The sequence below is a fragment of the Haliotis rubra genome, unplaced genomic scaffold (genome assembly GCF_003918875.1).
Source record: "Haliotis rubra isolate DU_JTF1 unplaced genomic scaffold, ASM391887v1 Scf1950, whole genome shotgun sequence".
Taxonomy (NCBI): Eukaryota; Metazoa; Mollusca; class Gastropoda; order Lepetellida; family Haliotidae; genus Haliotis; species Haliotis rubra.
In genome coordinates, this window is record NW_025765948.1 from 27505 (window position 1) to 50470 (window position 22966).

The window sequence follows — 22966 nt, forward strand, 5'->3', positions numbered from 1 at the left end:
CAAAGATGAAGAAGATTTTGTGTTTGTCTGTTTGCTGAAGGCATACATCGAGAAGGCCAGCATCAGCTGCAGAGAGGGAATACCATAGAACGCAACGTGCCGTATCTCGCCTGCCCTGTAAACCGTCACACGCCTGGATGCGTCGTGGTAGAACGGGACGAATCGGCTACCTAAGCTTGCCGTCTGAACAGGGTCAAAACGGGCAGCAAGGGTGAAACAACCGAGACTAAATGCCAAACAAACGTGGGCGAACGTGACAAAACTTGAAAGGACCATGAGATGCCGTGGAATACACATGCCTCCCGTCCCACTACGGATCGTATACTAGGTCGGTTACGGCTTATTACGTGCTGTCACGTCTTGTTACGTTCCCTCCGTTTTACTACGGCCCACTAGGTTTCACATTATTACCGTGACTGCCGTGGCAAAATTTAACAGTTTACAAATCTGGCACGGCATCCACGGCAATCACGGAATGTCACGTGAGCTCATTCAGTCACCCCTACGTTGTCTCACGTCCATCCTGTTTTGTCCCCGTTTTGGCTGCCGTGGCCGCCGGGAACATTGTGTAACCCGGATCTTCACGGGTCCATACACTGGCAGTTTACACAGCTACAGACATGGGACATAAGTATTCGTCAATCGGCAAAATTGTCATAGACTTGCATGCTATTTTACTGTAGCTGTAATAATTTTCATTAATTCAGTGTTTCGTTATTTGGTTGTCAAATTTGGCAGGTTGTTAGGAAATCATCTTAGTCACAGAAACATAATTTCCATGTAATGTTCCTTCATGTATTTTCTGCAGTGTAGTTACATGAGCTACATATACACAACATTGCGTATTCTTTTCCCATAGACCGCCATGTTAAAAATGTCATACCCATGACACGCATCAATCAAAGTGTGGTCATTCTTGAAATACTGAAAACTATGAACGAGATCAAACGACACATGACACAAGTGCAAACTATGAACGAGATCAAACGAAAAATAAATTATAGACAATTTTCTAGCTGCACCAAATTAACATGTAAGTCTATGGAAATGCTGTAAAAGTGACGAATACTTATGTCCAATGACTGTAGCTCATGAGTGGTGGCAATGTTCATACATGTAGTATTTTACTCTCACTGTGGCCAATCACCTATCAGTAAATTGATAGACCGCTACCAGCAAACAGACAGACCCAAGACCGCCCAAGATCGGGAACACCAAGAGTCACGGCACCGGCCGAAGATCGCTATATCCGGCAGATCCACCTCCGGAACAGATTCGTGACGGCGACGACAGCACTAGGATACGCCATCGGCAGACGAACAGACCTTGGTATGGCTGGTATACGAGCCTACCGTCTCTTTCGTGAAATAACCTACACCGTCCACGCACACTGCAATGGACACGAACGTTACTGGGAGTGTGAGTGCTCTTAAGACATGAAAGTCTGTTCAGCCTGTTCAGAAACGATAGCAGAGTTCGAGGTTTTCAACGTAGAGGAGAGCGACTGGCGCCAAACTGCGTTCAATAAGTTCATCCACTCGATTGAGCAGGCGTCATGGTACGGGGCGGCATTTGTGCCCAGAGGACAAAAAGAGGTTATCATCCGAGGAAACGCGAATGACCAGCGATACAGGGATGAAGTGTTGATACCTTATGCGGTGCCCTGTATTCGACAACAGCCACGAGGAGTCATTTTGCAGCAGGACAACGCAAAACCCCACACCGCCAGAATTGCTCGAGAATACCTGCACAGCGTTAACGTCAACGTGTTGTCTTGGCCAGTGCGTTCTCCATACATTAACCCCATTGAACACTTCTGGGATCATATGATCGTCTGCTGAGAGAGCGTGTACCTCCAGCGAACCGACAGTGACGTGTACAGACTCTCTTGGACTTATGGAGCAGGATTCCTGCTGTCGTCATCCACCGACTGACAACGTCAATAAGGCGTGTATGGATGCCCAGGGTGGTCACACTCGCTTCTCGCTACTGATGTCGTGTCCCATGACTCCTATCCTCTTATGTGACTCTTTATGCACTTTTTGAATGAACTTGATTTGTGTAATTGTAATTTTGACCCTTTGACACTTTCTTAATGAATTGCGGCAAATGCAAGAAAGCTTTACAATGAATTTTCAGTCAAATTATTGGAAAATGACTTCTGTTTGTAAAAGTTTTATCATAAATCTCACATACGTCTTTGTGTCGATTTTTTTTGTCAAGTGAAGACGGTGGTAACTTTCTTTGCCTGGTAGTTATACACTCGGAAATATGGCCATCTCAGCTATTTAGATTGAAGTCCCCACACACGCCATATTGATTGCCTGCTACATGAACTTTATGGCGACTATCAGTCTACACATAGCTGAATTACACATCACGGTATGACCATATGACACACGACTGGGGAGATTAAGGCATCAAACGGTGGAGAGTACTCCCCTTTAAATCATAACTCGCGTCGCACCCCGTTAAGAAACATGTGAGGAAGAGAAAACTGACAACAGAACTTCCGGTACAACACGAACTTAATTCATATGTGATATATACAACAACAACACAGTATAAAGTTACATGTAAAACAAACCGTTTAATACCCGGATAAGAAATTGAGACAGACAGGCAAGTGAGATAAGCGCAAGTAAAATCAAAACAACAAATCTCCATTAATTTGCGACAAGTTATGATGCAAATATTCATGACTGTATTTGATACTAAGATTGACTGACTGACTGACTGACTGAATTTGGTTTTACGCCGCTTTTAGCAATATTCCAGCAACACCACGGCGGGGGACACCAGAAATGGAGCTTCACAAATGGTACCCATGTATGGGATTCGAACCGGGTCTTCGGCGTGACGAGCCAACGCTTTAACCACTAGGCTACCCCAATCGCCCCGGCTATCGATGTAGAGCAAAGAGACCGATAACAGTTGTTTAGATATCGATCGATAATCGATAAATATCGGACACGTAACATTGAGCAAAAATGCAAAAATGTCTGAAAGAAATAAATACATTTCACACCACGTGTGTGCATGTGTTTATGTAGTAAGGACACGTGTTGACAGTGCAGTTCTAAGCGACCTTTACGCTGTATGATCCTACAATGGATCCGAGCTGGTCTGACTCCAGACTAAAGCTGGCCTCCCTCTTCCTTTGGCTGTTGGGAAAGACGGTGGGGGACATCTTGATAATCTTACTCCAGGTCTCCCCAGGACGAATCTTCCTGAAAGACACACGTATGGTCACCATGGTGAGGTTTGGTGGGAACAGATTTGGATGATGTCAAGTGAGGTGAGATTTGGTGAAATGAGATATGGTGAGGTGAATTAAGGTCGGACTGGGCGAGACGTGGTGAGTTACACGAGGCGACTTATAGTGATGGTTTTTGGTATGTGAATGACGAGATACAGGAAGGTTTGATCAGAACCCACTTGCACAGAACGATCTTAACGCTACAGTTATTGTAAACCCTTAAGAACGCGATCTTAGGCTTCGCTACTACAATCGCCATCCACTCTGCACAAAGCAATTGTAGCCTAATTACAATTAGGAGGTTCGATCTTAAATCCATGTCGTCTTACAATCGCGCTGAGCTCAGCTTTACAGAAGTGGATTAGGGAACGTTACGGTGATTGTAAAGTTGATTGTGAGGAGTCTAAGATCGATTGTAACTAAAGTTGTTCTGTGCAAGTGGGCCCAGAATGAATTTGGTGAGCTGAGGGATTGGTGAGTTCATATGAATTTGGATGACATTGGGGAGTTGAAGGTTATGGTAGAGGCTTGCTGGAATGAGATTTGGTGACGTCAAGTGAGTTTAAAGTTTGGTGGGGAGGCTTGGTGAGGTGATGGTTGAGTGAGTGAGTAGTGAGTGAGTGTAAAGAGTGAAGAGTTTAGTTTTACGCCGCTTTTAGCAATATTCAGCTATATCACGGCGGTGATGGTTAATTGAGATGACTATGAGGTTGGATGAAGTAGAAAATGATGAGATTAATGAAATGTGGCGAGGTGGGTAAAACACTGGCTTTTAATATTTCTTCACGAGAGCATAATAGCCAGCAACACTGTTTCAAATTGTAAAACCAATTTTCTCTGACGTCATCCATATTGTTATGCATTTATCATCTACACAACCACCACCACCGAGAGAGAAGGGGCGAAAACCTTCATAAATATATGAAAAAAAACACAAAATATTTTTCAGTGAACGGAATAGGTTATTTATAAAGTTATCAACGTTTGGAAATATGTAGATGTACCTTACTCTATTTTGTTGTCGAAGCAGGATACACCATTCTCATGTTGCCTTCAGTCTCCACGGTGCAGTTGGTAATCAGGACCCAGGGAAGCGGGTTGGTGAGGAGATGTCCACCTCTACTGTCTCCCCGGCTTTAACAGTGGAAGGACCCTATATAACACAGGACATGAGACGGTATAAGATACATATATATTGATGGGGAGCGGGTTGGTGAAGGAGATGTCCACCTCTACTGTCTCCCCAGCTTTAACAGTGGAAGGACTCTATATAACCCAGGGCATGAGACAGAATACTATACTTTAGGCAGGTTGGTGGAGATATCACCTCTACTATCTCCCTAGCTTTAACAGTGGAAAAGGACCCTATATAACACAGGACATGAGACAGAATATATACATATATATTGATGGGAGCCTTGGGTTGGTGAAGGAGATGTCCACCTCTACTGTCTAACACCATGAGCTTACATATATATTAACAGTGGAAGGAGACCCTATAGTGGAAAAACCTATATAACACAGACATGAGACAGTATATATAAACATATATATTGATGGGAGCAGGTTCGTGAAGGAGAATACTCTATATATAAAACAGGACATGAGACAGTATATATACATATATATTGATGGGGCGGGTTGGTGAAGGAGATGTCACACCTCTACTGTCTCCCAGCAACATGGAAGGACCTATATAACACAGGACATGAGGCAGTATATAAGTATATATATTGATGGGAGAGGTGGTGAAGAATCCACCTCTATGTCTCACCAGCTTCCCAACTGTCTAACACAGGACATGAGGCGAGGCTTTAACAGTGGAAGAGAGGACTGTCTCCCCGGCTTTAACAGTGGAAGGACTCTATATAACACAGGACATGAGACAGTATATATATATATATATATTTGATGGGAGCGGGTTGGTGAAGGAGCCCACGATGTCCACCATCAGATGTATACTGTCGGGTTGGTGAAGGAAGAGATCCCCTACTGGCTCCCAGGCTTTAACAGTGGAAGGACCTATATAACACAGGACATGAGACAGAATATATACATATATATTGATGAGAGCGGGTTGGTGAAGGGTTCACGTCTACTGTCTCCCAGCTTTAACAGTGGAAGGACTCTCTATATAACACAGGCCATCAGAATATATACATATATATTGATGGGAGCAGGTTGGTGAAGAAGAGAGATCCACCTCTACTGTCTCCCCAGTGGAAGGCTATATAACTTACAGGACATGAGACAGTGATGAGAGCGGGTTGGGAGGAGATGTCCACGTCCTAGCTTTAACAGTGGAAGGACTATATAACACAGGACATGAGACAGAATATATACATATATATTTGGGGCAGGTTGGTGAAGAGATCCACCTCTACTGTCTCCCAGGTAACAGTGGAAGGACCCTATATAACACAGGACATGAGACAGAAGATATATACACATATTGATGAGACTGAAGGAGATCTCCCTACTGTCTCCCCGGCTTTAACAGTGGAAAGGACCCTATATAACACAGGACATGAGACAGTATATAAACATATATATTGATGGGAGCGGGTTGGTGAAGGAGATGTCCACCTCTACTGTCTCCCCCGGCTTTTAACAGTGGAAGGACCCTATATAACACAGGACATGAGACAGTGCATATATACATATATTATTGATGGGGAGCGGGTTGGTGAAGGAGAGAGTCCACCTCTACTGTCTCCCGGCTTTAACAGTGGAAGGACCCTGTATAACACAGGACATGAGACAGTATATATAACATATATATTGATGGGAGCGGGTTGGTGAGGGTATCCATGTCTACTGTCTGAAGGAAAGGATACAGGTGAGGCAGTATATAAACACCTCTACTGTCTCCCCGGCTTTAACAGTGGAAGGACTCTATATAACACAGGACATGAGGCAGTATATAAACATATATATTGATGGGAGCGGGTTGGTGAAGGAGATGTCCACCTCTACTGTCTCCCAGGCTTTAACAGTGGAAGGACCCTATATAACACAGGACATGAGACAGTATATATATACATATATATTGATGGGAGCAGGTTGAGTGAAGGAGATGTCCACCTCTACTGTCTCCCCAGCTTTAACAGTGGAAGGACTCTATATAACACAGGACATGAGACAGAATATATACATATATATATTGATGGGAGCAGGTTGGTGAAGGAGATGTCCACTACCTCTACTGTCTTAGGTGCTGAAACTGTCTCTCCCCGGCTTTTAACAGTGGAAGGACCCTATATAACACAGGACATGAGACAGTATATAAACATATATATTGATGGGAGCAGGTTGGTGAAGGAGATGTCCACCTCTACTGTCTCCCCGGCTTTAACAGTGGAAGGACCCTATATAACACAGGACATGAGACAGAATATATACATATATATTGATGAGAGTGGGTTGGTGAAGGAGATGTCCACTGTCTCTCTACTGTCTCCCATGAGCTTTAGACAGTGGAAAGGACCTGCTGGAAGGATATAACACAGGACATGAGACAGTATATATACATATATATTGATGAAGGAGATGGTCTACTGTCTCCCCAGCTTTAACAGTGGGGACCTATATGGTGAAGGAGATTGAAGGAGTCCACCTCTACTGTCTCCCCGGCACCACAACAGTGGAAGGACCCTATATAACACAGGACATGAGACAGTATATATACATATATATTGATGGGAGCGGGTTGGTGAAGGAGAAGTCCCACCTCTACTGTCTCCCCAGCTTTTAACAGTGGAAGGACTCTATATAACACAGGACATGAGGCAGAATATATACATATATATTGATGAGAGAGAAGGAGATGTACTGTCTCCCCTTTCTTTAACAGTGAAGGAGATGTCCACATGAGACAGTATATACATATATATTGATGGAGACTGTCTCCACCCGTCTCCCTATTTTAACAGTGGAAGGACCTATATAACACAGGACATGAGACAGTATATATACATATATATTGATGAGAGCGGGTTGGTGAAGGAGATGTCCACCTCTACTGTCTCCCCGGCTTTAACAGTGGAAGGACCCTATATAACACAGGACATGAGGCAGTATATAAACATATATATTGATGGGAGCGGGTTGGTGAAGGAGATGTCCACGTCTACTGTCTCCCCGGCTTTAACAGTGGAAGGACCCTATATAACACAGGACATGAGACAGTATATATACATATATATTGATGGGAGCGGGTTGGTGAAGGAGATGTCCACCTCTACTGTCTCCCCGGCTTTAACAGTGGAAGGACCCTATATAACACAGGACATGAGACAGTATATATACATATATATTGATGGGAGCGGGTTGGTGAAGGAGATGTCCACGTCTACTGTCTCCTGGCTTTAACAGTGGAAGGACCCTATATAACACAGGACATGAGACAGTATATATACATATACATTGATGGGAGCGGGTTGGTGAAGGAGATGTCCACCTCTACTGTCTCCCTGGCTTTAACAGTGGAAGTTAAAATATGAAAATATAACACTCCAATAGACATTGGAATGTTCATTCTCATGCTTCAGAAATACCGTGTCAGTTTCTTATGACGACTGAATGAAGGAATAGAATTATATGATGATGAGGACATCGCATAGGAGGCCAAGCTACTGGTATGTATCCCTTTATTAGGAAACATAAACTAGATCAGGAGCAAGGAATATTGTTGACGTGTAAGCAAAACCTCCGTGTATATAGTCTCTTTATGTTTAGCTGAATAGGAGTATTTTTCTTTCTAACATTCTAACAGTCGTTATCTATTTGCCTCTAGTTAAAGTACACAATAGTTCCCCAGCATTCTAAGGATCCGGCCTGGAAGTCTCAGCTGAGTGTTATCGTGCCATTTGCATCCCAACCTGGGTGCAGATCGATGTCCGCGATGTTGATCACTGGATTATCTGGTCCAGATTCCATATACAGACCGCCGCCATATAGCTGAATATTGTTGAGTGCGCATCAAACAACAAACGTTATTTATTTGTCGTCCCAAGTAAAGCAATTCATATTCCTAGTATCTCTAATGTTTGCCGGATGGATCTGTCTGGAAGACTCGACTGAGCGTATGGCGGATGTTGCTTCGTTATATCAACCATTGGTTTGTCTGGTCCTGATTCGGCTCCCTCCATACCTGGATTACCGGACGACTATATCACATGGAATATCATTAGCTTAACATTCAGCCAGGATTGCTCCTTTGTAGACAAAAAGCAAACAAAACACACACGCACGTACGCACGTACACACGCACACAAAACAATTAAACAACGTAAATCATTGCTCCCTTCTGAAGTTCAACAAGAAGGATTGTACCTTTCAGACAAAACACAAACACACAACAATGCTCTTTGTGCCAACCACTGCTTAAAAACCTTGCTCCCTTGTCAAATCACAGTACAGATCGTTCTCCCTACCTGTAGTTAAGACCCCTGCGAAGACCCAGCACTGTCCGTACTTGACCGGTCTTCCGGTGGACATGTACTGCTTTAGGATCCTCACACTCCCCGTCCATGAAGTTGGTCTGGTGCCACCGGCGTAGCTGTCGCTCCAGTTGCCTGTAACAACGCCGTTGTCGTCGTCGGCGTTCACCTGGCAAAGACCACAATTAGTATGTTCCTTCTGGCGAATGTCTTCAAAACGAAAGGCTGATAAGTGACTGTATGAACATTATTTTAAATTTTCGCTGCAATCAGCATTATGTAAACGGCGTGTGAACAGACAGATTTTGGTTGCTCAACCGGAGCATGGGCTTACGATCTTTGACAGAATCCTGGCCACCTTGGTCGCATTCCCCATAGCGCGGGTCATCTTGAAGTCGAAGCCCTTCCTGACGAGGTGTAGAGCGGCGTCCAGGATGCCGTCCTCAAACTAAATAAGTGGTCGACAAAAATAATGATGATGACAATAACTATAAAAGTAATAATAAAAGGAAACTGAAAACGCCGACGCCGACGTTGATGATGTTGATGATGATGATGATGATGGTGATGATGATGATGATGATGATGACGACGACGACGATGATGATGAAGATAATGATGATAACAACAACTACAAAAGTAATAATAAAAGGAAAAATGACTACGGCAACGACGACGACGATGTTCAAATGAAATGTTTCTTCTCATGATGATAGTTTAATTTATTTTAAACCTAATGCAGCAAAGTTACCAAAACTATTCACAGTGAAACACGGTTTATATCAATAAATAATGCAATAATAATTAAGTAAGGACTGCTCCGACCTGGCCGTAGTACCAGCTACTGCCTGCCATCTTATCGAATGTCCCAGTGTACACCACTCCCGTGTCATTCTCCACCGCTTCCGCGATCCACTTCTGGTCAGAGAGGTATGCGACATCCTCTGTAAGCAGAGGTAAAAATTAGTGAGTAGTTGTTACTTTACGCCGTAGCAGAATCTCACCTACTTGAATGGAATATAAATTATTCGGCGCTGGCGCAGTTTCTTTTTAAGGTTTGTAAGCTAAACCAGTCCCGTTCCACACATCAATTAGCAGGAGGGTTTTTAACGTCATTGTATGAGAGATACCATCACTCTCTTGATTGGGACCCGTGAACGATGTAAGCATGGGCAGTAAATCTCATTTGGCTGTTCTTTGATAGACCATGAAACTAGCTTCAAGGCGCATCGTCGTTTACCATTTAAGACCGAGAGCTCTCTCTAATTAAGCTTACAAGCGAGTAACATTTTTATTACCCACGTGGTCAGCGTGTATGGGTAGTTGCATACTAATCTCGTACGATTAATTCAATTGACATTTGGCTTGACATTAATTCCATACGGTCTTTGTATCACATCACGTTATTGCATCTCGAACGATGCCTGTCGCCACTGTGCCATTAACAAGGCAGTGTGAGTGGCTAAAGAGAAAGCTACGTACGATTATTTATCTGACGTCATTACTCACACATAAATACCGCTTTGTGATTGGCCGAGAGCTCCTCTATTATTTCTATGTATCCTCAGCTATGTTACAAGCGAGTAACATTTTCTGTATGTAATGAGACCCGAGTGTAGTATTCTCTATCTATGCTCTTTACCCGCTGGGAATGCCGAACTGTGGGAATTTATTTGGTACTTCGTGTTAGTAAGTCTCTATCTCGAATTATTGAGTCACGTATGATGCAGCATCGGGGCTCAGTTAGTCAAAAGGGCCAAAGGACAAAGGGCCAAAGGAAAGTCATCCTAGGTATACATTTGCCATGCCTCAAACAGTTCTTCCTGGTCCTTCTTTGCTGAGTTGTCTGACTAGTGTCTGACTAGTGTCTGACACCCATGACTCTGTTTAAACCTCGTGTAATCATTACAGAAACAGTTGTATGGTTGACTATACTCATAACATAAACACTTAACCACTGCTGTTAATCTTGTTTAGATTACTGACTACTTGTAATCATTACACAAACAGTTGTATGGTTTTAATTAAACACCTTACCGCTCTGAGACACTCTGATATGTTTAGGACGTTTAGCTTTAGAACTACTGCAACATGTAAAGAATTTCCTTTAATCTTACTATTTTCTAAAAGTTTGGCCCTTTTGACTTAAGTCTATGGCCCTTTTGACTTTCCGTTGGCCCTTTGACTTAATCCTTTGGCCCTTTTGACTTTTTCAATTTTGGCCCTTTTGTCCTTTGGCCCTTTTGACCTGTTCCCATGCAAATCGAAGGAAGGGAGATAAGAGAATCATTCGTCACCACTCGCCCCTTTCCGTAAATTCCAAGCTTGTCCCGGAATGACACGAGTTAGTCACGAATGAACTCTAAATTTGTTTTTCTCGTCGTCTGGTAGATTCAATGTCATCTGAAAATCTGGTATTGGCTAATTGCCTATATGTGGTACTCTTTATTATGATCCGATACACGTGCTTCAAACAGTTCAAAATTAACATTAAGGTGTTCGGTAAGTTAATACGTTGTTCACTGGTCCTTCGGGGCCCATGGGTTAATGTACCCTCGATGTTTGTTCACAAATAGAGGGTACATCAACCCATGTCACCCGAGCGACCAGTGAACAACCTGTAATATAGTATGAGTCTTCATATCCCACGAACACTAATCCTTTGAGATACCGAACTAGTGCTTTAAACATTTACTAACTAGTTCGGCAGGGTTCAGCACAGGAAAGAAATAATTTCATGTATGTTGAGCCTTATCATTCCAAATATTACACTCGAAGTCACAATATATGCTCTGGCTGGAAGGACTGTATTTTATTGTCTTGTCGCTGTAATAACTCACTCGGCAATAGTCCAACTATTTGTGGTCGGTCTGTAAATACCGAATTCTGGATCAGGCAATCCATTGATTGACATGCATCAGCGGTATGTTTGAAATTGAACCCTTAACATATGACATCATGTAAAAACATTATTTTAGTTTTCACAATCAGTGGATTTCGGATTACAGCAGATCTCTCCTGCACCGATCTTTGTCGGAAGTCGAATTATGGCTACTAAATGTGTGCCATTATACACCGATAGTAGGTAAGACATGATACGAGGGGCTATCAAAAGGTTTTGAGCCTAAAATACTTCTGATAAAAATAACTGTATGATATTGAAGAATGGTTCATATCATTTCGTCAGCATTCAAGATGCACGGGTCCACTACAGTAAGAGATAGAGATCACTGCCAGGCAAATATGTATCTCACGACAAATGGTACCTGACAGACACGAGTACAGTAATCTGTTTTTACACACCATAAAGTCGCACCATTTGAGGGTAGAATAGATTCAAATTTTATATTTTGTAATCATCGATCAGGTAAATAGTCCGTCATGATCTGACCAAAGATCGTCACCATGGAGTAGCCAATCACGTGTATCGAATTAGACCCCATAGTTACGTTTAATATCGGTTTTCTCACATGTATGTTTGAGAACCCACGGGTGTGTAAGAATATTTTCTCCCCACCCAGGTTGATACATACTTGCATCTCTATTGACCTTTTGTCGGGGTCAGATACTATCACAATTAGAGTGTGGTAATTGTAGATGTCACAGTGGTACATATTCAACACCGGAAGTAATTCAGGTAAATCGATATATTTATCTATTGACATTTATGCCTTGTTAGCCTATTTTAGACGCCTAAAAGATACATACTAAACCAGTATGGGAACTACATATGCACTGATAAAATAATATAAAGCAAACTGTCTAGTTGTGTCGGCGTCAAAGGTTTTAAACAACAAGTATGTAACGTAAAGAACATCGAAAGCATGAAGTTTTTAGTAAAAATAACTAAAATTGTAACTGTGAGTGAGTGAGTGAGATGGGTTTAACGCCGCCTTCAACAGTATCCGACTTATACTAATACCTGTTAGGATGGAAAGACCAACGTAGAGCAGGTCTCTGTCGATAACAACTTTGGTCAACCCAGGAACACGGGTATGTTGCTGGCAAAAACACACGTTATAGGGGGCGGTGGAGTAGCCTAATGGTTAAAGCGTCTCGGGTTCGATTCCCAACTTGGATAGAATGTGTGAAAGCCATCTTTGGTGTCCCCCTCTGTGAAATTGCTGGAATATTGCTAAAAGAAGCGGCGTAAAACCATACTCACTAACACGTTACAGAAAACAGAGAAAATCTATGAAATCCCCACAAGTGTTTGCGTTAACTGATTGTAATTATCAATGTAAGTTTATTCACCTTTACACCAAGGATTGAAGATTCGTATTTACCAGTATCAGCGTGTGGTTTAAAACACTCCTTGTCTGAATATTGTGTCTCACCTTTACACCAAGGATTAAAGATGATGTTGATATCTTCGTTGTGGTTGTACTGCCAGATGAGGTCTTTGCCGTTCTCGACGTCCACGGTGGTCCTGACAATCAAATCCCAAACACCGACAGGGGTAGAAGCAGGGGAGAACACTTCTACTGTGAGAGAGTTACCTCCCTTTTTGGCGATGATGGCGCCCCATCTCCGTGGCTTATAAGACGTGTCCCTACCCTCTCCGACCTTGATGGTCTCTTTGACGGTGCTGTTGTTCTCGTGAGACGCTGCAACATTAACGTGATAGAGAACCTGATACCATCGGTAGCAATACTCCGCCCCACTGAAACGGTTGGTTGGTATACTTCTAATGCCGCAATCAGAAATAATATAGTATATGGTGGCGGTATGTAAATAATCGAGTCTGGATCAAACAATCCAATGTTCAACAGCATGAGCATCGATCTACGCAATTCGGGAACGATGAGATGCGTCAACCAAGTCAACAAGGTTGACCAAGCAGGGGTTGCTAAGGTCAGTTCTAACCTAGATCTTCAAACATTTATACCAGCTATATACCACATGGGACTGTCATCCTGTGGGATATGCAAACATCCACATTATAAGCTTCTCTAAACTCGACATTGGTCAGTATGCTTTGGGCAAATATGCACTTGAACAGGTCTTGTACTGCAGTTGCCATATCCCATTTGGTACCCGGATTCAGAGTCGATCCCCGTAAGGTGGTATACAGGAAACAAATGTCATCGCATTTGATATACATGTACATTTATAAATATACGCATGTGGGAAACATTCCTGTATATGTTCTATTGTATTTCGAGATATATTACGTAATTTTAATGCTATTCGCACCCAGGGACGTGTTCTGTCGATGTTCGTGTTTATATACAGTATAGTATGACAAGAAATCATTGAGAATTTTAGGAATATGTTTAATTGCATTTCTAGTATAAACAACCTTGACCAGGTATCAAGTGCTTGGTTTCATTCAGGAGAGACAACTCCGTTAATCCTTTTTCATTAGTTTGTGAAGAGTTATCCCCCTTTGTTTACTTGCTAGCAGACGACATTTTCAGTGATCCTCAGTATGGATGATTTAGAGAAGAGGAAGTTGATTTTAGAGTATTATAACAAGGACATCAGATCAGCTAAAGTGATTTCAGGTAGAACAGGCATCCCTTTGTCCACTGTTTATCGTGTTTTGAAAAAATATTGCAAATGGATATGGCATTGAGCACCAGGGAGGCGCAGGTAGGCCCAGAAAATTGACGGTCGGTGACAGGAGGCGGCTTGGTATTCTTGTTTCTAAAAACAAACGAAGGAGTTTAGAAAACTTAAGGCTGGATATGATTGATAGAGGAACTGTGGCTGTCTGTAAGGAGACAATTAGAACTGAGCTGCATGCAATGGGTTGGCAGAAAAGTCGAGGAATTCCATCACCAATCATGAAACCTGAACAAAAGGAGCGAAGGTTGAACTGGTGCTTACAGCATAGAAATTTTGACTGGGACAATGTGATTTTCTCAGATGAAAGTTCTGTGTGGCTGTTTCTAATACACTGAAATTCTGGACCAAACAATTCTGTACCTAAGCGCCCAAAGTACAGTCCGAAATTTAACGTGTGGGGTGGCATATCTGTGTTAGGGGCAACGCCCTCTGTGTGTTTTGAAGGGAATATGAACAGTGAGCGGTACATTGATATTCTCGAGGGGCATTTACTTCCATCTGACGTGTTCTTTTTTGATTTTCCAGCAGGACAACGACCCAAAACATCGTTCAAAGCATATCACAGGCCTGGTTTCGGACCCAAAATATGACATTATTAGATTGGCCAAGCTATAGCCCTGACCTAAATCCAACAGAAAATGTTTGAGGACTTATGAAGGAAAGTGTCAATAAGAACAATCTGACAAATATTGCTGAAATGAAAGAAGAGGTGGTCCGATATTGGGACAGCATGGACCACGACTTAACTTCTTTGATCAGTAGTATGCCCCGCCGTATTGAAGCCTGCATTGCTGCCCATGGTGACTTTACAAAATACTAACTGTTCACCTGTCTTTGAATCTGGAGTTATGTTCTGCTCATATTCGTTGGGGAACGGTGGTGCACCCTTCTTTGTGAAACCATGCTGAATGAGCTATTCGAGCCTAACTAGCACGGACTAGTCATGATGTATAAACCGCAGAGCTGTACAGCTCGGGATATGCTAATATTTCAAGGATCTTAACAGGAACGAGCATATCAAGCGGATCCTCACAGCGTCAGGGTGGAGGACTCTGCACAACATACTGACATACATTAAACTAAAGGCTAGACGTGTACATATATTTGTAAGTGTCGATTGGTGTGAAGTATACTTACCTAAGCTCAACATGAGCGTGATGTCGTTCTTGTCGATGTCGTAAGGTCTGTCGAAGGTGATGGTGAGGAGGAAGGGCTGACCTCTTCTGACCACCAACTCTGATTCCTTATGACCCCTGACCTCTGTGCACTCATACATGTCAGTGTGGTGCTGCTTGGTGTTCTCCGATATGTTAAGGTCAAGGTTGGTCACGTGCAGTTTCGTTGACAGATCAGTTTCTGGCACTTCCGGTTGTTCATTTTCGTTTTCGTCGCTGTCTGTTTCAGAAACACTAAATGGTAAAATCATTATTTCGGCCTTCATTTGAAACAGAATTGGAGAAAAGATATAATTGCTATTGTGTGACTTTCCCATGGCTTCCCTTATTAAGATGGGTTTGAACAGGATACAAATATTCACACTGGAAATAGTCATTTAATAATTCAGCGAGGGGTGTGGAGGTCGTGTTTGATGTGTGAGGTATTTCATTAGCGACAGAATATGTTTACAGTCTACTTTTCATCATACAGGATATTCCGTATGGCAAATATGTCAGAAAATGAAATCCATTCTATACCAGGCCATACTACACCACGACCCTAAATACTAAATGGTCCGACTATGACAACTCGTACACAAAATTGACCCTCATGTTTTTGTCAAAGGGTTGACAATGTTGTGTCTAAATTGAGACCATAAAATCTGATGACACCACACTCTACATATACCTGCCATAACGCCGCACTCAGCAGTATTCCAGCTATATGACGCGGTCTGTAAGTAATCGAGTCTGGACCAGACAATCCAGTGATCTGCAGCACGAGTATCTATCTAGGCAATTAGGAACCGATGACATGCGTCAACCAAGTCAGCGAGCCTGACCACCCGACCTCGTTAATACCCTCTTATGACAAGCTGAATTGGGTTACGGAAAATCAATTCAAACTGGTATCTTCACACAATTCTACCTGTGTCGTTTTGGTGGTATTTACAAATGAAATTGATTTTAACTTGTAGCGTCAGGGTATGTGAAGGCATGGCCAGTTCAGTATGAAGAAAAGCACTTGTATTTAAAACATAAACTTCTCAACAGCTATTACAAGACAAATGTTATGGATAACAATTTCTTGATTACTCACGACGTTTCTGGGGTAGTTCTTGCCCTATCTTCAAGTAGAAACAAATAAAGAAGTTGTTATCCATGATATTTATCTTGTATCATTACACCAACTTCTAAATGCCGTTGCAGAATTTCTCAACAGCTATTTTGACCTGACCCACCATTGCCGGTGACAATGTGTTCTCTCTCCCTCCTGGGTTCTCTCAACCGTTCCCGGAAGAGACTGTCGCGTTCCTCCACCGTGGGCCTCGTTCGTCTGTTGGAGTACCATGGACGACTGGATCTGTAATGCGCCATCCTGCTGACAAACAGGTCAACTGTGCTGCTTTATTTGGGAGTATAACTTCTTCAGTACATATTCTCAGGAAGGTGAGGTGAGGTGAGGTGAGGTGAGATGAGGGGGTTTAACCGTCGCACTTAAGAATATTTCGCTCATATGACGACGTGCATGCGTGTGTATGTGCGGCTGCTTGTACTAGCCCAGACTTAAGCTGGTTTTATAGTGCTAGTCCACTGAGATACCATGTTGCAGTTAAACATGAACACCCACTCAGACACATTATACTGACTCCGAGCCGACCAGTCCTTGTTGTACCGATTAATGCCGAGCGCCAGCCAGGGACCAACAAGTACTATGATATAACGTCTTTTGGTATGACGCTGCTGGGGATCGAACCCGAGACCTTCCGCTCTCCGGGCGGACGCACTAACCACTACACCACGGAGGCGGTCTTCTCAGTTTAGTTTTACGCCGCACTCCAGCAGTATACCAGCTATATGACGCGGTCTGTAAATAATCGAGCCTGGACCAGACAATCCAGTGATCAACAACAAGAGCATCGACCTGCGCAATTGGAAACCGATGACATGTGTCAACCAAGTCAGCGAGTCTGACCAACCGATCCCGTTAGTCGCCTCTTTCGACAAGCATGGGTTACTGAAGATCAATATTCAAACCCAGACTCAGCCCAGAACAGACAAGAGTGGCGATCCTTTGTTGCTGCCCTACACGCCGAAGCACGTAATTGGGATAAGTAAGTAAGTACGGACCGATGGTAATGTCATCCGTGTAACTGTCAGGATGTATTAACTCCAAATTAAACTCTGAGTGAGAGCGTAAGCTTGGTTTAACGCAGTCTAACGCCTAACATCAGGGTATGAAATGCCAGGCAGTCACCAGTATCCACATCCACAAACTAAACACATCAGGCTAGGGATTGCAGGCTAGATGTCGATGTTTAGTTGTCTATCAACATTCTGTAAATAACTGATCGTGCATCTTCGAATCAGCATCTAGTTAAGCTATATACACATCATCTACACCGTATTCCCTTTTGTGGACGTTGTTGTCTTGGTGACATGTCGAAAACACCAGATGCAGCGTTCTTGTGAGCAAATGCATCAACTTCTGAAAGCGCCAAACTTGTTATGAATAATTATCCCGTGTTATCTGCTTTAATCCAGAGGGGAAAAGTCACATAGTATTAGAAATGGAAATCTTTGATTTTTGGCGGCCATCTTGGACTCAATGTTGGATTTTTCGGAAAATAGGTCCCAAAATTGGGCACATCCCCAAAAATATGTTTTATCATAATATTCGCCAGCACTTTGCGAAGGTTCATGCGTTAATCCGACAAGATACGATATTTACCCTTAGCCACCTGACTATTGGCAATGACCTAGTTATTTAAGCTCAAAGCAGTTGTGGCCCTTCACAGTGACAGGATAGGTGTTTAATGGTTGCAGCAGCATCCAACAACTTCATAACTTGTGTGTGTGAGTGAGTGTATGTGTGATGGGGATGTAGCTGGTGAATAAGAGTTCTCTAACTAAATCGTATACATATACTTGTCTATCGCACTATTTGGCTATACTTCCCTTGGCAGTTTCCAGCCTTAAGGCCAGAACAACAGACTGAATGTCCATTTTTGATGATCTTGATTTCTAAAGTGCCTAGCATCCATCGACAGATGGTCAACTGGCGCTGTTACCAGTGTGCATTGTTACTGGCCATTCACGCTTATGCTTGCGCTGTGGATAATGTTGTCTTAGCACATGTCAATTTTCCTAGTCATTGATAACATAGATCTTCTCATTTGTACATTTTTTAATTATATCATGCCTTTTTCCTGGTAGTATATAATTTTATGCAAATCCCCATGAAACTGGATTTGCACATAGAATTTGAATACATATTATACATTCTATCTCTATCCGACTGATGGCTTGATGGCGTGCACCAGATCTATGTTAAAATTCTAAACATTTAAACGTGTACAAATTCTAAATGTTTAAGCTTTAAACGTTTTGAAATTTTTAAACATGTTTGAATTTAAGTTATAAACATGTTATATTATGAGGACGTTCTGGTTTGATGACTTTAGGCCAAGATGCGGAATCCGGATTCTTGTGTTTAAACCCAACTCATGTTTACATGGACACAACAAATCCAAAATACAAGTTTACAATGTAGATTAGCCCAGATTATGTGTTTGGGTATGACATCACCAAGGCAACGATCGATTGCATAATGACAATTCCGAATATGGCATCGCGATTGAAACCCCATGACACAACTGAAGTACTACTTTCCGAAAGAAGAGTCTAACAACGCCCGCGCCAGGAAGCCATTGTCGTGCTGAGACGACTGTAACTTTCATAGTTTAGCATCGGTTGGCGTGGTGGGCGAGCTGGCTAAGGCGCCAGGCTAGTGATCCAGCGAGGTGGAGGTGTCGGGATCGAGCCCACCTGTGACCGGGTGTGAAAACCTTGGAGTCAACCTTGTGTGCAGACTCTTTCAGTGTTGTCACAACCCTGTGCACTTAAAAGAATCCACGAATCCGTTGGTACATGACCAGATGGTGGCCACATAAATACGTCCAAACACCTAGTTGCGGGTACAGCAACGTGCAGTGAACTTGTACAAAACACTGTGACTATGTGTCCCAGTTCACCCAGCTGTGAATGGGTACCTCGTTAGGATGAGAAAGCCACAATAACTCGGTGCGCCTAGTGGCTGTAAGAGTTGTATACTCGCCAGGGAGTTGAGATTGATAATACGATGTGCCATTGAGGTTGACATCCAATGATCGGGGGAAAAAAATATCAACGCCTTGAGCAAGCTAGTTGCCTGGATATGTGCGCTATATAAGTATCCTATAATAATATAGTAATCATCAACAGCACTGGAGGGTTAAAATTACGTATTTGGGGGGTTTGGCTGTGAAATACAGCAGTACACAAAGAGATGTGTAATCAAGTCAGCTATTTGTGCTTCGGATTTATAGCATCTGTAAATTTTATTTCTTTTAAACCGACAGCATGTATTTGTCTTTTACCTTAAACTGGAGTTTTCGGTACTTATCATCGTCGTTGGTGGTGGATTTAGGCTAAGTGTCTGACGCCGTTCCAGTCAGTAGTTCATGCCGGATTTGCAACACTAAACCGGGGCGGTGGGGTAGCCTGGTGGTTAAAGCGTTCGCTCGTCACGCCGAAGGCCCGGGTTTGATTCCCCACATGGGTACAATGTGTGAAGACATTTCTGGTGTCCCCCGCCGTGATACTGCTGGAATATTGCTAAAAACGACGTAAAACCCAACTCGCTGTAACACGAAACCAGTGAATTATCACGTCACAGTCGATCACATGTACGTCTCTCAGACAGTACATTCACTTCGTACAGACCAGTCCTTGTTTTAATCCGAGCACAAGGCTGGGTAACAACGAGCAGTTCGCCGTAGTTTACTACGAAGTGACACCTCACCAACCACAATTAGGTAAATGTATATCCCAAATGCAGTGAGTGGTTGAGTTTAGTGTTACGCCGCTTTTAGCAATATTCCATCTCATATACCATTCCAGCGATCACCACAATTAGGGATCAGACAAGAATAGGTCCCCAACCACTTATGGTAGAGCGGCTAAACAGATGAATTTTGCATTTTTTGATAAAAGCGTAAAACTTTGCACATTCAGTGACTGATGCATCGTGAACATTTTCAAATATGGAGGCACTAAAATAGTTTCATTTTGCGCACGCGCAGGTTTTCTTTGGTTGTTATTAACGCCGCACCCGGCAACATTCCTGTTTCCTATATGAAAGCGGTCTGTAAATAATCGACTCTGGACAAGACAATCAAGTGATCGACAGCATGTGTATCGATCTACGACGCTGATATACTGTACAAACAGTAAAAAACGTCTCAAGAGGACTGGAAGAGATCACTCAGAGTAATATTTAGCAAAGAGGTGGGTTTTTAACTGGGACTTGAAAGAGACAATAGTTAGCGAATTCTTTATGACAGGAGGGAGAGTGTTCCAAAGTATTGGGGCTGATGCACTGAAAGCCTTTTCACCCAAGAGTTTCAGTTTAGTTCTTGGAACAAACAGGAGATGTTGGTGGTCTGACCGGAGGTTTCTTGGGGCCATGTGATCTAAGATTAGTTCACTGAGATATGCTGGAGCTAGGTCATGCTGACATCTATAAGCAAGACATAATGTTTTGAAATGGATCCTTGCCTCTACGGGCAACCAGTGAAGGTCTTTCAGAACTGGGGTGATGTGTGACCGTTTGGACGTCCTGGTGACAATTCTTGCTGCAGTATTTTGGATTTTGTGAAGGCGTGTAAGGAGCTCGTGGTTGATGCCATAGCGGAGACTGTTACAATAATCTAGTCTAGACTTGATTAAGGCCTGAATCAGAGTTCTGGTAGCATCAGTTGTTAGGAGATAGCGAATGTGCCCAATGGCCCGTAAGTGGAAGTAGCAAGTTTTGCATAGGTAGTCCACATGTGCATCCATAGTGAGGCAGGAGTCAATAAATACACCAAGGCTCTTCACACTAGCGGAAACCTTAATGTTAGAGTCAACAACAGTTATTTCATTGCAATCCAGTTTGTGAAGACGCTGTTTTGTGCCAATGAGTATGGCTTCGCCATTCAGCTTTAAATCATTGTTTGACATCCATGCTTTTACATGTTGAGTGCAGAGGGTTGTACGGGTAAGGGAAGTCAATAGATGTTGGGTTTTGAAACTGTCCATCAATTGTGTGTCATCAGCATAGGTATGGTGATTCAATCCGTGTTGATCTATGATGTGCCCAAGACTGTTTGTGTATAACACAAACAACACAGGGCCAAGGACTGACCCTTGAGGGACTCCACAGTCCAAACTGACACTGTCAGAGACTTCATCATTTATGATGACTGCTTGTTGTTAAGACAGGATGTGATCCATGACAGCTGTGTCTCGGCAATGTGGAACTGGTCATGGAGTCGAGTGATGAGTTTGTCATGATTCACAGTGTCAAACGCAGCTGATAGATCAAGTAAGATCAGCGATGAAACATTGCCAGAGTCGACAGAGCACCTCAGGTTTAGGTCATTTACAATCCTTACGAGGGCTGTTTCCGTGCTATGCATGGGGCGATAGGCTGACTGATATTTCCCTAGGAGATCATTTGATGAGAGAAATGCCCTGAGTCTAATGTCTACGGCTCGTTCCAAAATTTTGGATAAGAACGACAAGTTGGACACTGACCTGTAGTTGTTTAAAGCATTACAGTCCAGACTGGGCTTTTTGAGTGAAGGTCGGATGACTGCAGCTGTGAAGACGTCAGGGAAGATGCCTGTTTTAAAACTGATGTTGACAAGCATAGTGATGACAGGTAATAAAATATCCAGGTAATTCACAAGAATCCTAGTTGGAACTGGATCAAGTGTACATGATGTCATTGATGATGTCCAGGATCTCCTTCTGTGTGAAGGAAGCTAAACATGTTAAGGGGTAACAAGATGTCTCTGAAGCTGAGGTGCTTGTAGACGGCATGCCATTCACATCCTTGTCAATGTTGGCTCTGATTTTGTGTACCTTGCCAAGAAAGTAGTCAGAGAATGATTTTGCTAGGTCTGTGTCACTCTTGCCCGATGGTAACTTAGGTTCATTTATCTGACCAAGTAACTCCTTCATAAGCTTGTGACAAAATGATGGGTTGTTTACTATAGTAGAGAGTTTTGTGACACAGAAGTGTGATTTTACATTACGAAGGGCTTTGGAACAAGAATTACGAGCATCAGTGAACAGTTGCCGATGAATCTCAAGGCGAGTCTTTCGCTACTTCCGCTCTGCTGCTCTCTTCTTCCGCGTGGCATCTCTGACACTGTCATCATACCATGAGAAGTCTGGTCTCACTGTGATTTCCCGCCTAGTCAGGGGGGCGTGCTTGTCCAGGAGAGTCCTTAGAGTGGATACGTATGATTCCGCCAGCTCATTTACATCCTCGAGGGTCCTGCATAGTAGATCTGTTTGTCTGAGATCATCTCTGAAATTTTCTGTGTTAATTGATTTCAGGTTTCTGCACAGTATTGTCCTGCGATGAACAGCTGGTCGGTTCATATTCCAAACCATTGTGATGACGAAATGGTAAGATAGGCGATATATCTTCAACAGTGGCCTGCTCA

The 22966-nt window shown here is 42.9% G+C and overlaps 1 protein-coding gene across 1 annotated transcript; it reads right to left on the bottom strand.

Annotated features, from left to right (window-relative positions):
* Window positions 1-3079: 3079 nt before the first annotated feature.
* Window positions 3080-16805, bottom strand: LOC124274884 (annulin-like). Its single transcript, XM_046710254.1, has 8 exons — window positions 16670-16805; window positions 15409-15666; window positions 13038-13307; window positions 9526-9644; window positions 9035-9148; window positions 8695-8869; window positions 5500-5551; window positions 3080-3230 (listed from the first exon to the last, which is right to left on the bottom strand). Exons 1-8 carry the CDS (start codon window positions 16803-16805, stop codon window positions 3080-3082), a joined length of 1275 nt encoding a protein of 424 aa, XP_046566210.1.
* Between the last annotated feature and the right edge of the window lie 6161 nt (window positions 16806-22966).

Coding starts and splice junctions, on each gene's coding strand:
- LOC124274884 (XM_046710254.1), bottom strand. CDS start 16,805: ATGGCGCATTACAGATCCAGTCGTCCATGGTACTCCAACAGACGAACG. Junction 15,667..16,669: donor ACACATTGTCACCGGCAATG/GTGGGTCAGGTC, acceptor TTTCTGAAACAG/ACAGCGACGAAAACGAAAAT. Junction 9,149..9,525: donor GTAGCTGGTACTACGGCCAG/GTCGGAGCAGTC, acceptor CCACTTATTTAG/TTTGAGGACGGCATCCTGGA.